The sequence below is a fragment of the Herpailurus yagouaroundi genome, unplaced genomic scaffold, assembly GCF_014898765.1.
Source record: "Herpailurus yagouaroundi ecotype Mexico unplaced genomic scaffold, PumYag 190, whole genome shotgun sequence".
Taxonomy (NCBI): domain Eukaryota; kingdom Metazoa; phylum Chordata; class Mammalia; order Carnivora; family Felidae; genus Herpailurus; species Herpailurus yagouaroundi.
The window spans coordinates 4,842,760-4,856,762 of NW_024412421.1; the positions used below are offsets into that span (position 1 = coordinate 4,842,760).

At 43.4% G+C, this 14,003-nt stretch overlaps 1 protein-coding gene across 6 annotated transcripts in view; it reads left to right on the forward strand.

Annotated features, from left to right (window-relative positions):
* CYLD (CYLD lysine 63 deubiquitinase) overlaps positions 1 to 13,294 on the forward strand; it is a 70,013-nt gene extending 56,719 nt beyond the window's left edge. For 5 of the 6 annotated variants that reach the window (XM_040497999.1, XM_040497998.1, XM_040498002.1 and 2 more), the window contains 5 exons: positions 2,830 to 2,962; positions 4,496 to 4,604; positions 6,098 to 6,216; positions 6,493 to 6,709; positions 7,994 to 9,374. In XM_040497999.1, the coding sequence (XP_040353933.1) occupies positions 2,830 to 2,962; positions 4,496 to 4,604; positions 6,098 to 6,216; positions 6,493 to 6,709; positions 7,994 to 8,178 (763 nt within the window). In that variant the 3' untranslated portion in view covers positions 8,179 to 9,374. Of the gene's footprint in view, positions 1 to 2,829; positions 2,963 to 4,495; positions 4,605 to 6,097; positions 6,217 to 6,492; positions 6,710 to 7,993 lie in introns of all 6 variants that reach the window. The other variant, XM_040498003.1, reaches the window with a different exon arrangement.
* The last annotated feature ends 709 nt before the right edge of the window (positions 13,295 to 14,003 follow it).

Here is a 14,003-nt window from a genome sequence, read left to right on the forward strand (position 1 = left end):
CTCAGGGGGTAAGGAGGGCCAGACACATGTAGGAGTGCATCTCAGTGCTTGAAGGTCTTGTGCAGTTTGAAGAGGGCTCTGGAAAGTTCTGACACCCCTTGAAGGGGTCACTGTTCCCCTTCCCCTTCAGCAGCCTCTTCATGTGGAGAATCACTGGTTTAAAGATCATAAGAAGATATAAAAAGATGCTTTAAATGTTAGCCCTTCTTTCCCAAGTGTCATTCTTCACCTGTGTACCCCTTTCTGGTGGGGAGTCAGCTGATGTAACAAATAGGGGGAGGAGTACTGTAAAATCTGAAATAGTGAAACAGTCTGAGAGGCTGCATAGTAGTCTTAGAGGACTGAAGTGGCAAAGGACTTAGCTACCCAGGGGGATAAATGCGGATGTGATAACCAACATAATCAAATAAACAAAAATAGAATTCCCAGAAATAGAGCTTTAAAAATGTCTATCTCCACATATATACTTTATGGCCGGGAGGGGGGTACGTCACTGAATGCAGTATGTACAGCTGAAGAAAGAATTCCTCGTTTGGAAGATCAATCTGAAGAAAGTACCTGGAATGTAGCCCAAAGGGAAAAGAAGTTGGCAAACGAGAGAGGATAAAAGACATGGAAGACAGATTCTTAGTGCAGTTCTAGAAGGAGACATTAGAGAGAACGGGGAAGAAGAAATAGTTTGATAGTTACTAACTGAAGGTTTTCCAGAATTTGGGGCAGACTTAAGTTCTAAGAAGAAAGATGCATAGAATTCCTGAGCTAGAAGAACCAGGACTGAATTGTCTAACTCAGTGACTTATCACAGGATGTACTGTAGTAAGTCCAAGCTGAATTTAGAATAAAGGAGTAGTATGCAAGAAACAAGGACGAGTCAAGGTCGTAAATGTGGGTAAACTAAGCCTTCATATTCAAAAAACAATGGTAATGATAGTAGGGGTAATGGTGACTAATTCTGTGTGGGGTGTTAAAGAGAAAGAAGGTGAAACTAAAATCATAGCCACTAACAAGAGGATAGGGCACGGAGGTGAAGTGTGCCAAGAAAAGTAATGGAATCAAATCGGCAACAAGAAGCAAAGATGCAGGACAGTTGTCAGGTTGTGTTACCGAGTACTTCTCGTTATAGAACATGGTCTGGGTATTCTTATTACACAGATATATTCTATTCCACAGTGCAAGATAACCCAGAACCTGTAAAGAATTTTAGTGGCTGCCCATTAAGGTCTGTGTTGTGAAGGTAGACAGACCGATATCCTACAATTCCACGAATGTTTTTATCTTCTCCGTCGATGTCTGTTTTATTCTAAGGCTATTGTAACCTTTGTACCCTTCTGCTTCTAGATTTTCTTAGTGGAAAACAAGCAATCTAAATTTGCAGTGTTGTATAATAGCACCAGCTTTCTTGTCATTCTTGTATTCGTGTGTCTTAATGACCAGCTAATTACTCTAGGGTTTTAGCCTTCTAAAACTATAGTAATGAGACTTGAGTGCTTGCTGGGGTTTTTTTTTTCCCCTCCCCAGCCTCCACCCAGGCTCCTAATCCTTCTGCTTCAATATCACAAAGCTGTTGGGCTTACATAGTCACTTCTGGCTCTCTTCTCTCAATGTGGGTTCCCATCAACCACGATTCTCCTTCCTTGTCACCGTTATTATTTCGAGTTCTCACGACTACTGACCTCTGCTGCTTTATGCTTTCTTAGTTTCCTGTCTTATTTTTTTTCCTGTTCGCTGTAAAATTTTTTTATGCTTTTGGCTTTCACAGAAAAATGCTGGTCTCCTACAGTCATCAACAACCAATTAAAATACCGATAACAGCATAACCTTCAGGTTTTTTGATTATCATTTGTGTTTATTTGTGGTGGGTTCTCATGAATCTCCTGGATTTGTTAACAAATAAGTTTTGTTTATTTCAGGTGTAAGTTGCTTTGGACAACTGAGGGTTTCTGAAGGTTTGTCTCTGAACAGCTGTTTCATTATGAAAACCATGTTAGTAATTTTCTATAAAAACTTGAAATCTAGCTATAAGTAGGCTAATTCTGTACCCAGAAATTCTGCTGAAAAGATAAATCATACACTTAAAGATAATTAATCCTTTTGGTGGAGTTAGTTTTAAAGGCTAATGGCATTCTCTAGTAAAATATGTAAAAGCAAAACGTTTAATATAATGGTAACACTGTGATTGGCGCATGGAAGGAGCTTACTTGGCCTTTGTTGAATAAATGAGCGACCATCTAAAGAGACAGCATGCTTTCATGGAAGGAATAATAAGTGGTTGGTAGGGCACCTGGTTTCCACACGTAGTGCTGCTTTAAGTTGCCGGGAAGCAATGATTATTTTTCCCTAGATCTCCAGGCCTTCATTTCAGAAATGAAAAGTTTGGTCTAGAAGGACTTCAAGGGTCTGCCCCATTCAGATATATAAGAGTTTGTTTTCCTGTTTCAAGCATTAAATGCAGTTTAACTTTTAAACACTCAGTCAATAGTTTAATGGATTGTTGATTAAAAATGATTTTTAGATGTGGACAGATACATTGAAACCAAGTTAGCTTCTGGTTATTATTGTTCATACAGTGCTTCTTTGACTGCAGATGGTATTCCCTTATTTTTCTGCTGATCACTACGGGAACTTTTGAATATGAAAATTGAAATAAGAACTCACTTTTAAGGTTTTATGCAAAGCACACTTAATCTAAATTACTGTCTTTCACCTGGTGTTCCGCCTACCCAGGATTACACCTGCAACCTCATATGTTCTCTGTCCTCAAATGCTGCTGGGACAGCTTCACATTCTCATTTAAGCATTTGTAAATGTTTTTTTCCTGTGTGTTTTTAGGTCAGCAGGTCAAAAAGTGCAAGATTGTTACTTCTATCAGATTTTTATGGAAAAAAATGAGAAAGTTGGAGTTCCTACAATTCAGCAATTGTTAGAATGGTCTTTTATCAACAGTAACCTGAAGTTTGCAGAGGTTAGTGATGATTGTATTTTACGTGACAGTCCTTGGTATTTTTAAGACTACTACTAGATTCGATAACTGTTAATTTTGCCCCATTGAGAACACACAAACTGTTAGCAAAACACAAATTAAAAAAAAAAAAGTTCAGAGTTTCAGTTGTGTCCTTGTAGAAAACGTCTTAGAATTAAGATTGAACTTTTTGGATTTTTGGTGCCAAAGAAAATATACAACTAATTTGTAACTTGAAAACTTTTAAGTAGTATTTAAAGCAAAGGGAAGACTTACGATTTTTTAAAAATTGTCATTCATTTTACCCAGCTTAATATTTAACGTAAACATATCAGCCAAGTATATCAAAAAAGAATGTTTACTTTTCCTTCAACAAGAGACAAATTCACTTATATTGGTCTGTTAATGAACAAGTGATAGAAATTATTTTTCTTCTGTTTACTGAATATCTTCATGATCTTAGTAGTACATGCTTGTGGTTCACTTTTATTGTATTTGTTTCTGAAAGAATGTTCTGGTAAATCTTTGAACAGTTACAGTTATCTTTTGAAATATAAGGAATGGTGTCCTTCGGTGACAACAGCTTCTTTATTGTACTTGTCAAAACAACTTTTCTTTCTTTCTTCCTCCCTCCCTCCCTCCCTCTCCCTTTCTCTCTCTTTCTTTCTTTCTTTCTTTCTTTCTTTCTTTCTTCCTTCCTTCCTTCCTTCCTTCCTTCCTTCCTTTCTTTCTTTCTTTCTTTCTTTCTTTCTTTCTTTCTTTCTTTCTTTCTTTCTTTCTTTCTTTTCTTGGTTTATTTATTTTTGAGACAGAGAGACAGAGCCTGAGTGAGGGAGGGGCAGAGAGAGAGGGAGACGCAGAATCCAAAGCAGGCTCCAGGCCCTGAGATGTCAGCATAGAGCCCGATGCGGGGCTCAAACTCACGGACTGTGAGATCGTGACCTGAGCCGAAGTCAGATGCTGAGACACCCAGGCACCCCTCAAAACAAGTTTTCTAAAACGTTGATTTTATTTTTATTTATTTATTTATTTATTTTTCAGCGTTTATTTATTTTTGGGACAGAGAGAGACAGAGCATGAACGGGGGAGGGGCAGAGAGAGGGAGACACAGAATCGGAAACAGGCTCCAGGCTCTGAGCCATCAGCCCAGAGCCTGACACGGGGCTCGAACTCACAGACCGCGAAATCGTGACCTGGCTGAAGTCGGACGCTTAACCGACTGCGCCACCCAGGCGCCCCTAAAACGTTGATTTTAAATATAAACCCACAGTAGAATGTTGGATTGTCATCTTACTCTTAGTGACCCAGGGTTGTGGAACTGCCTGACCTCTGGGTGTCCGTGGAAGGGATCCTGAAAATTTGCAGCTCACTGGTGCCCTGCCCCGACGCTCCGCTTTCAGGCTCGGATCCCGTTTGCAGGCCGTCGATGTCATGGCGGCACCACACCCTGGGGTGCCAGCCATGGCTGCTTCAGTTTCATAGGGAACATTTTTTTTCAGCACTTTGATTCTAAAAATATATATATCTTGTTTTTAGGCACCATCATGTCTCATTATTCAGATGCCTCGATTTGGAAAAGACTTTAAACTGTTTAAAAAAATTTTTCCTTCCCTGGAATTAAATATAACTGATTTACTTGAAGACAGTAAGTATAAGATTTTTTGTTTGTTTTTCAAAAAAATTTTTTAACGTTTATTTATTTTTGAGAGAGAGAGAAAGCACGCGCGCATGCATGAGCAAGTGAGGGAGGGGCAGAGAGAGAGGGAGACACAGAATCCGAAGCAGGCTCCAGGCTCTGAGCTGTCCGCACAGAGCCTGATGTGGGGCTGGAACCCACAGACTGCGAGATGAAGACCTGGGCCAAAGTCGGACGCTTAACCGACTGAACCACCCAGGGACCCCAGTTTTGTTTGTTTTTCAGAAATAGGCCAGTCTCATTAATTATGAGTAAGAGTCTTACAGGATACAGTTCTTCTGAAAGGCAATTTAGTATCTTAAGAGCCTGGAAATATTAAGCTAGTACTTTCAGTCCTAGATAGTCTGAGAAAATAATCAGAGATGGAAGTAAATATTCTCTATGCAAATGTATTTATTGTCTCATGATTAAGAAATCAGAAACAATAGGAGAGGAGAGTAGTTAAATGAATTTTCGTGACTCTGTACAATGGAGTACTGCCATTATAATTCGTGTTTGTGAAGACCAAAACGTAAGAAGGTGGTTATGATGTAAAGCTAAGTGAAAAGGTAAGTATGTTGATACTTCCTATAAGAGGAGACACGCACACGCACACGCACACTCACACACGGTTTATGTAAATATGGAGGTATAAGTCAGTCATTGGAGAAAACTCACAGTAGTGTGGACAGTGGTTGCCTCTTGCTAACTGAAATTGTAGATGCTTGTAGTTCTCTCTGTACTTTGCTGTATCTTTGAATTTTCATCAGTAGGCATTTTTTAATCATGTGAAAACACCCTGGAATATACTATTTTTAATTTTTTAAAACATTTATTTATTTATTTTGAGAGAGTGTGAGCAGGGGAGGGGCAGAGAGAGAGGAGAGAGAGAACCCCAAGCAGGCTTCACACTGTCAGCACAGAGCCCGACATAGGGCTTAATCCCATGAAGCGTGAGATCATGACCTGAGCTGAAACCAAGGATTGGACACTTAACCGACTGAGCCACCTAGGTGCCCCTGCACTCACTTGAGGGGCGCCTGGGTGGCTCAGTTGGTTGAGCATCTGACTTCAGCTCAGGTCATGATCTCACGGTTTGTGAGTTCGAGCCCCGCGTCGGGCTCTGTGCTGATGGCTCAGAACCTTGAGCCGGCTTCGGATTCTGTGGCTCCTTCTCTCTCTGTCTCTCCCCGACTTGTGCTCTGTCTCTATCAAAAATAAATAAATGTAATAAAAAAATTTTTTTTTTTTTAAATAAAAAATGGTCACTTGATCAGAGAAAATGTCTTTAAATAAGATATCCTGTGTCCAAGGAGATACAGTAACATTTATGGGGACCGGGAAGGACAGACCTGTTTGAATCTAAGTCCTTAATAAAGCTTAAACTTTTCCTTTTAACCCTTTTAATGGGAGAATACGTGTTTAAAGGCCCCCTGACCCCTCTCTCGCCCCTGCTGCTTTAGCCCCCAGGCAGTGCCGGATCTGCGGGGGGCTCGCCATGTACGAGTGTAGAGAGTGTTATGATGATCCCGACATCTCGGCCGGAAACATCAAGCAGTTTTGTAAAACCTGCAACACCCAAGTAAGTGTGACTTCACTCAATGGATGTTCTCTTCTGAAATCGGAGATTATTTGAAGTTGGAAACATTTCAGGTTTTTGGAAAGTTTTCAGAGTCCTTATTAACTTGAATTCATAATCCAGTGGGATTGCTTACGTGTCTTCTGTTTACTTGGTGGGCTTTTTAAAAGTATTCGGTTGCCGTTTGTAGGGATGGATTCAGTTAGAGTAAGTGGAGCCCCTTCGCCGGCCATATGGAGTCTGGCCCGTGAGCGACTTTCCCTTCCTGTTCCGTTTCAGGTCCACCTTCATCCCAAGAGACTGAACCATAAATACAACCCAGTGTCGCTTCCCAAAGATTTACCCGACTGGGACTGGAGGCACGGCTGCATCCCCTGCCAGAAGATGGAACTGTTTGCTGTCCTCTGCATAGAAACGAGCCACTATGTTGCTTTTGTGAAGTACGGGAAGGACGACTCTGCCTGGCTCTTCTTTGACAGCATGGCCGATCGAGATGGTACCTCAAATCCCTTTCTTCTCCCTGTGGCCCTTTTCTCCTTTGTGCTGGGACAGTTCGCGGTGGGTCGTCTGTGCCGAGTAGTAGAAGGGTGTGTGCGAAAAGCCTTCGAGAAGTATCTTGGGTACACAGGCTGACCGTCTCGAAATGCATAGACGGCATTACTGAACTAAGGAATAATATCGTTGTGATATGTTGACACACAGGTGATTTTTGTAAAAAGAATCCTAGAATTCTCATTTTAGGGCTGAGAGGTTTTACTTTCAGCTTTGTCTTCTTTTACTTTCGCGCTCCCCCCATTTTCTGTTCGAGCCATGGTCACCGTTTATCGGGCACCTATGCGCCGAGCTCTCTGGGAAGCACACTGAGTCTCCCACAAAATCCCTGCAAGATGGGGATCACTCCTCTTTCTCTGTTGTTGAGGCTGAAGCTAAGGTGCCTAAGGTCACATAGTTTGTATTTAATGCCGTCTTTCTGACCTCAGTGCTTATGTTTTTTATACTGAACTACGTTGTCTTCTAAATGACAAAGCAAAGACTAGAATAAATGTCTTCTTTGGAAAAATCGGCCTATTCTGCAGGTAACGTGTTTCTTCCCCAAATGGGGAGCATGCTACCCCTTCTAGGTCCTTCTCTGGGATGCGTAGGCATTATTTAACAGATGCGTTAACGAGCCCACGTACAGTACCAGGGGCTCTACTGTAACTGACAAGCATCCCGATGTGAGATGTTGGGAAAGGCCTTTGGGAGGGTAGGCCGGGAGAGGCTTTCAGGGGGGCGCCTAGCACCACACCCCCCGGCGTTCTCATTCACTCTAATGACGTGTGAAGCAAAAGGTTTAAAATTTTTGGAAGTGCAATAGTATTCATTTTGCTAGATCTGCTCTAAACTGGATGATCGCATGGTGAGACGTGTGGGGGTGCTTCTGTCTGGGAAGGGACACGGGATGCGAGGAGGTGGATGCGTGCTTACGTGTACGCGGCACTGTTCCCTAACTGAATACAGACAAGCCTGCAAAGCGGTTTAGAACTTTGCTGAGGATCTGCCTCCTTTTACCAGCTTTATTCTGTTGGCCCCAGAATCCTCTCCGAGCCCAAGAAATGAGAAAAACGTCAAGAGTTAAAAAGAGGCTTTAACGTTTAAAAATCAGGAGTGAAACCAGGTCCTTCTGATCTGGAAAGTTAGCTTCCCTAAATTTAGAATTGTAAAATCGCTTTGGTAGGTCAGGGCAGCAGAAGGTTTAGAACTTTACTGCCCTAAATAGAGCTCTTCCTCTTTTCCATAGGTGGTCAGAATGGCTTCAACATTCCTCAGGTTACCCCATGCCCGGAAGTAGGAGAGTACTTGAAAATGTCTCCGGAAGACCTACACTCCTTGGACTCCAGAAGAATCCAAGGCTGTGCGCGAAGACTTCTCTGTGATGCGTACATGTGCATGTACCAGAGTCCAACAATGAGTCTGTACAAATAAGTGGGGTCATCTGGGCAGGGGCGGAAACCGAATGCGAGGCTTTAGTGTTGCATTTTACCTGAGCTGGCAGTCTTGTTCAGCATCCATTGCCGGCAATGGATGCCTTTGTGGTGATGATCCTTCAGAAAAGGATTCCTGTGTTTAAAAAACAAATTGCTTTTGTGTTACTGAAGTATTTAATAAGAAGCCTTTTGCACTCTAGAAAGTATGTTTGTGTTGGTTTTTTAAGAAGTCTAAATGAACTTATTAATCCCTGAAGCTTTAAGTTAAGTGCATTGATCATATGATATTTTTGGAAGCATAAAATTTTAATGGTGACAGTTTAAAACCTCTTTTAGTCCATTGAGAATGTAAATAAATGTGTCTTCTTTATGGACCAAGGATATGAAATCACTTTTCCTTTTAGCTAACGGTTGCCTTGAGGAAGAAATATTTTGGTTTTATTAAGCGTCTGCTTTCAATCCAGTTATTAAAATCGTACTGAGTTGGATTTGTTAATTCTTTCCTGTATACTGCTGGTTTCTGCATGTCAGCAATCTGCCGAGTTTCTGTGTTTCTGCAGTAGTGGTCAGAAAAATACTTAAATTCCATTCATCGTGTTGTTTTCTATTTGTTCTGCTTTTGAGATAGATCTAAGTGATCTTGTCATGAAACGTCTATTTTTGATGTAATTTTCCTGGGGATTAGACTGCACAGCAACTGAAGCTCTTCATTCATAGTTGTAACTGTCAGCTAAGAGGTTTTGGCGTTCTTTGTTTTTTGGTTTTTTGTTTTGTTTTTTTTTGGGGGGGGGTGTTAAGGAACTCTATTTTATGGAACTGGGCACAATGCATTTTATTAAAGGATTGGGGTGATAAATATATTTCTACACAAATATATGGTCCATCAGAAAATAAATTTGAATATAGACTACTCATTAAAACCTCCCTGAAGAGATGTGTTGTCTGTGTAAACCTCTCCTGTTGTAAGACCGTCCAGAACTTCAGTGAGCTCAGCCAGTCTGCTCACCAAATGCAGTTTGATTGCGCAGGAGATAATGGCAGTTACGATATTTTATGGAAATGTTGGCAGCAGCTTTATCCTCCTTCTGATTACGTAGAAAATGGATGTTTTCTCAGCTAATGTCCACAGTGTATGTCTAGAGCCCAAGTGGATGTCGTAGACTAGAACCACAGATTATAAATGTTAGTGCTGTGGAATGTGCTATGGTCTGTGTTTTCTTCGAGTGGCGTTTTGTGGCGTTGTTGTCCTTCTGGAAAGGCTTCCTAACCATGCAGAAAGACAGAAAAGTTGTCATGTGTATATAGCATATGACTTTATAAAACATTTAACGTCAAAACAAAGTGGAAAGCATCTTTATAAACCCTGCAATTACTTTTTTTTTTTTTTAAGTCTCGTTTAGCTTTGGTTCTATCATTCCATTTTGCTAATATTCATTAGCTTTATAAATTGTAGTAAGGTACAAAAACTCATTTTGTAAGTTTTTTCATTTTTGAAATGAAAAAGTACATACATTTTGCATGCGGTTTTGCTAAATGCTTGGGTGGGGTGGGGAGGTGGCTACTGAATCAGGGGTTTGGGGCTGAGGAGCCCAGACTGTGGGGCTGGCTCTGCCCCTGCCCCCCCCCCCCCCCCTCGGGTACTAAGGGAAGGGCCCGGGGTGCACGATGTCTGAGGCTCTGATCTTCTGTAAGTCCAGTCACCCGTTAGTAAATAGGTGTTGAGTGAATAAATGCATGAATGAGCGTATCAATGTGATTTTTGAAAAGATTATTTGGAGGAATGACTAGGAATCTCTACCTAGATGAGATGAGATGAATTGAAGAGTTAAAAAAGAAGAGAAAGTCCCTTGTCCGTAAAAATTAAAATGCAAGTTCAAGAAGGTATGTCCTGCCCAGCCTCTTGTGGGGGAAGACTTGAAGAAGAGCCGTCCGGGGCTCCCCATCTCCCTCCACCCCCCCACCCCGCATGGAGGCTCTTTCCAGGGGGCAGGGCCACATCTGTCAGTTATCTTTAAGGACATTTCCTTCAGGTAGACCCGTACGTCTGTATAGTGTTGCCTGGGGCAGGAGGCACTCGGGATGCCAGGGCCAGCCGCAGTGCTCCGTGTGGAGGGCTGGGCTCTCCCCCTGGTCCTGGACGGTCCCTCTGGGCGGCCCCTCCTTGTCCCTGCCCCGGCACAGCTGCGTGGGAAGTGGGCGCCATCAGGGCTGGGCTGTGCCCCAGTGGCTCATGCATCTGCGGATTTATTTACATTTTAGCCCTAGATGTTCTCTAACATGTTCCCATTGGCTTTTAAAATGCATTGGTGATCTCATTTTCCTTATCATATCCAAAATCAAGATGGCAATATAGTAGAATTATTTATAACATGGTTTGTGATTCATAGCTACAAATAGAAAATATGACGAGTACTGGTCCCCCACCTCCAACTAAATTCACACTTGTAAGAGTGTGTGTGTGTGTGTGTGTGTGTGTGTGTGTGTGTGTATTACCCCCAATATATGTGTATATATATATATATATATATATATATATATATATATATATATATTTGGGGGGAGAGAGGGAGAGAGAGGAACCCTGTTGTGATGTAGAGGCTAAATGTATTTCGTCCCTCCCAGTCAGCTTTATAAAGGAGTTATAGTTTGACTCCGTCCGGGAAGAATGTTTCGTAGGACTGAGAAAACACACTGAAAACCAAGAGAAACAGTAACAAAATTCAGCACCATATACTTGTTACAATTGCTGAGGATTACCTCCTTAGAATAGTTTAGGATCTTTATAATTCACGTTTGCCAAATGTTATAGGTAAATGGCTTCTTTCTATCCCTTGGATCCATTTATTTTTTCACCTAACATAATTCAGGAACAAGGGGAAGACATAGTAATTAATCTTATGCAGCTTGTATTGTCATTCAAAGTCCCGTTGTTTGAACTTGGCGTCTTCATAAGTTCAGGCTTCACTCCCCTCCTCTAGCTGGATATCCAGCTAGATAATTCTGCACCTGCTTGGGTGATGGTAGGCAGAGATGTGAGCCACTGGACATTTAGGACTGTGTCAGAAGGAATAGGAGACGTGGTCCTTGCCTCGAAACAGCTTAACACCTACTTCTGACAACAGGATCCCTACAAATGTTGGTGACGTGTGAGGGCGACAGGTCTCGGGGAAAGCGCTGGGACACAAACAGCAACAGAAAAACTAACGGACTGGGGGACAAGAGACCTGGTTCCACCCTTTTCTCTGGCCCGTACTGTTAGCCTGAGAGGACTTCTTGATCTCTTTAGACCTTAGTGTCCTCTGTATAACAAGGGCGTTGGAATATCGAATTTCATGGGGAAAAAAATACAAACTTCTAGGTCCCGGGCATGCCCGTTGGTTCTGACTCTTCATGCGTGGAGCCTAGGAAATTTGTTAGTAAAAGACCCCGCGAGGGGAGCCTGACCGCTGGCCAGATTTGAAAACGACTGAGCTAAAAGATCTCAAAATTATCTTTTCTTTTTGTGATTGTGCGGTCATGTAATGTTATCACAGTAATTACAGAAATGGGGGCAGTTGGATGTTTGTCACATTGTTTGTCTGGGTTTACATATGAATTTACCTACGAAATGCATTTTAGTGTACATATGCCTCAACCCCCTGTTTCCTAGAGGCTTTAGCGGTCTTTGGAGCACACAGATCTTCAGAGGATATCCGATGTTATTTGCCTGAACACTTGTCTTCCATTTTATTTCTTTAGGGGGAAACCGAGGCTCGCTCTGGGTACCAAAGAAACGGGAAAAACAAAACTGTGGCATGAAAGTAAAGAAAAGAATCGTTCCTCACTATCTGCTACTTTAGGATGAAACTTTTAACATTTGTATGAGAAGACTTTCCTCTGGGCTAATGGGGCCCCTTGTCATGAAGCCAAAAATGTCCTTGTTAAAGTAGGTGGAGTGTGATGCTTAACGTTAAATAGAAGTCCTCCTTCTCTGGCAGTGAGTGATGTTAGCCACGCACCCACGACCCCCCTTCAGCGAGAGGAACGCTTGGACCCCCCCGAGGCGGGTGGGGTGTGTGGAGGAGGAGAGCGTGTGAACGTGGAAGTCAGTGCACAGAGGGGAGGGGGGAAGGACAGAGGGTCAACCCCTTCCCGCATGGGGGTGCACGGGGCTCGCGGAAGACAGAGCTCCTGTGCGCCTCCTGGGGCGGGGGCGGGGGCGGGGACAGGTTGCGTCACCGCTCAGAGAGACCAGGGCTGTAGAGGGCAAGGCTGCCTGCGGGGAGCGGAGGCTGCACCAGTCTGTTCTGCTTCCAGAAGTTTCACCAGAGGGAAAAAGAGGAAAGGGGGCCCTTCGTCTTATTCTACATGCTGGGGCAGCTGCAGGGTGTCTCCGGAGTCAGAAAGCAGTGGTCAACAGCCAACCAGCACCGGACCCAAGGGTAGTGGGGACGTGGGGAAGGGGGTGCTCCCTCCCGACCGCAGTAGGGCTGGCGTCTGCAGGCCACTCCAGAGCCCGCGTGGTTTCCGGACCTTCGGTCTTGGGCGTCTTTGTTTGACCACACAGTATGTTCGTCTCCCTGTCACTAGGTCAGGGGAAGGGCCAGTTAGGGAGGAGGGCTGTCCTTCCAAGCACCCCAGGCCTCCCATCTCTCTTGCACTTTTAAGTACTGTCCGCTTTTGCTTGGTACTTTTTCTGGAGAGAGGAGGTTGGAGACTTGACCGTCACTGGTTCTGTTCTGTAAAATGGCCTGCAGTACCGTTGAGTTTTAGCTCCAGAGAGTCTTAGTGTCCTGTCACAAGCATTTTTTTTTTCTTTTTTAAGCCCATTTGGAACTTCCCAGGGAAGTCGAGGTTATTCGTAAATGGGTGTAAAGGAGCACATTTGTACTGCATTTCGCGTATCTGGTGTCTTGTTCAACCATTGTTTTTTTCTTTTTGGCTTGAAGAATATGCCGTATTTATGAAGACATTTCTTTAAAAATCACACCACATAAACTATCCCTTTACGATCAGATTGCTCTGATTTAGCCTTAATTTTGTTAAACTTTTTAGAGATGAATGAAGTGCTCTGCTGTGGAAAGAAATGTACTATATACTATTTCTGTATCATTAAAACTAAATTTTTATGGTTCCTTTTCCTTGATTTCTTTGGGGAAGGGTTTCGGGTTACGGGACAGCTGGGGTTGAGCACAACCTCTTAACGTTGTTGCGGGTGCCAGGATGGAAGGTTCCTTTGGGGGAAGAGCTCTCCCTGGGAGCGCACACCCTTGTCCAGCCTCCCACCTCCTTACGACTGCTTTGGAAAACCTGTCAGACTTTCCCTGCTCTGGGCGACGGGCCGACGGTCTCTGGGTTACCTCGTGGCAGCACGGCGCCCTGTCGTTTCTTGGAGTAACTGGGCATTTCCAAGCTCTGGTCCCGATTAAAGCTCAGTTCTAAACCGCTCCAGTAAGAGGTTGCCGTCCTGCGCTTCCTCACCTCTAAACAAGGGCACAAGGCTGTTGACGAGAAGAATCGTGGGTCCCTGTCCCCCACAGCCACAAGGAGGTGGTTAGATGCTTTACTCTTCTGTGTAATCCAGAGAAGGGATTATATGATACCACACGATGGACCCTTTTATCCACTCTTAGGTACTGATGACACAAGTCTTCCTTGGGACGCCTGGGTGGCTCAGTCGGCTGGGCGTCCAACTTTGGCTCAGGTCATGGTCTCATGGTACATGGGTTTGAGCCCCGCGTCAGGCTCTGTGATGACAGCTCGGAGCCTGGAGCCTGCTTCTGATTCTGTGTCTTCCTTTCTGTGCCCCTCCCCCACTCAGCATGGGTACGCTCTCTATCTTGG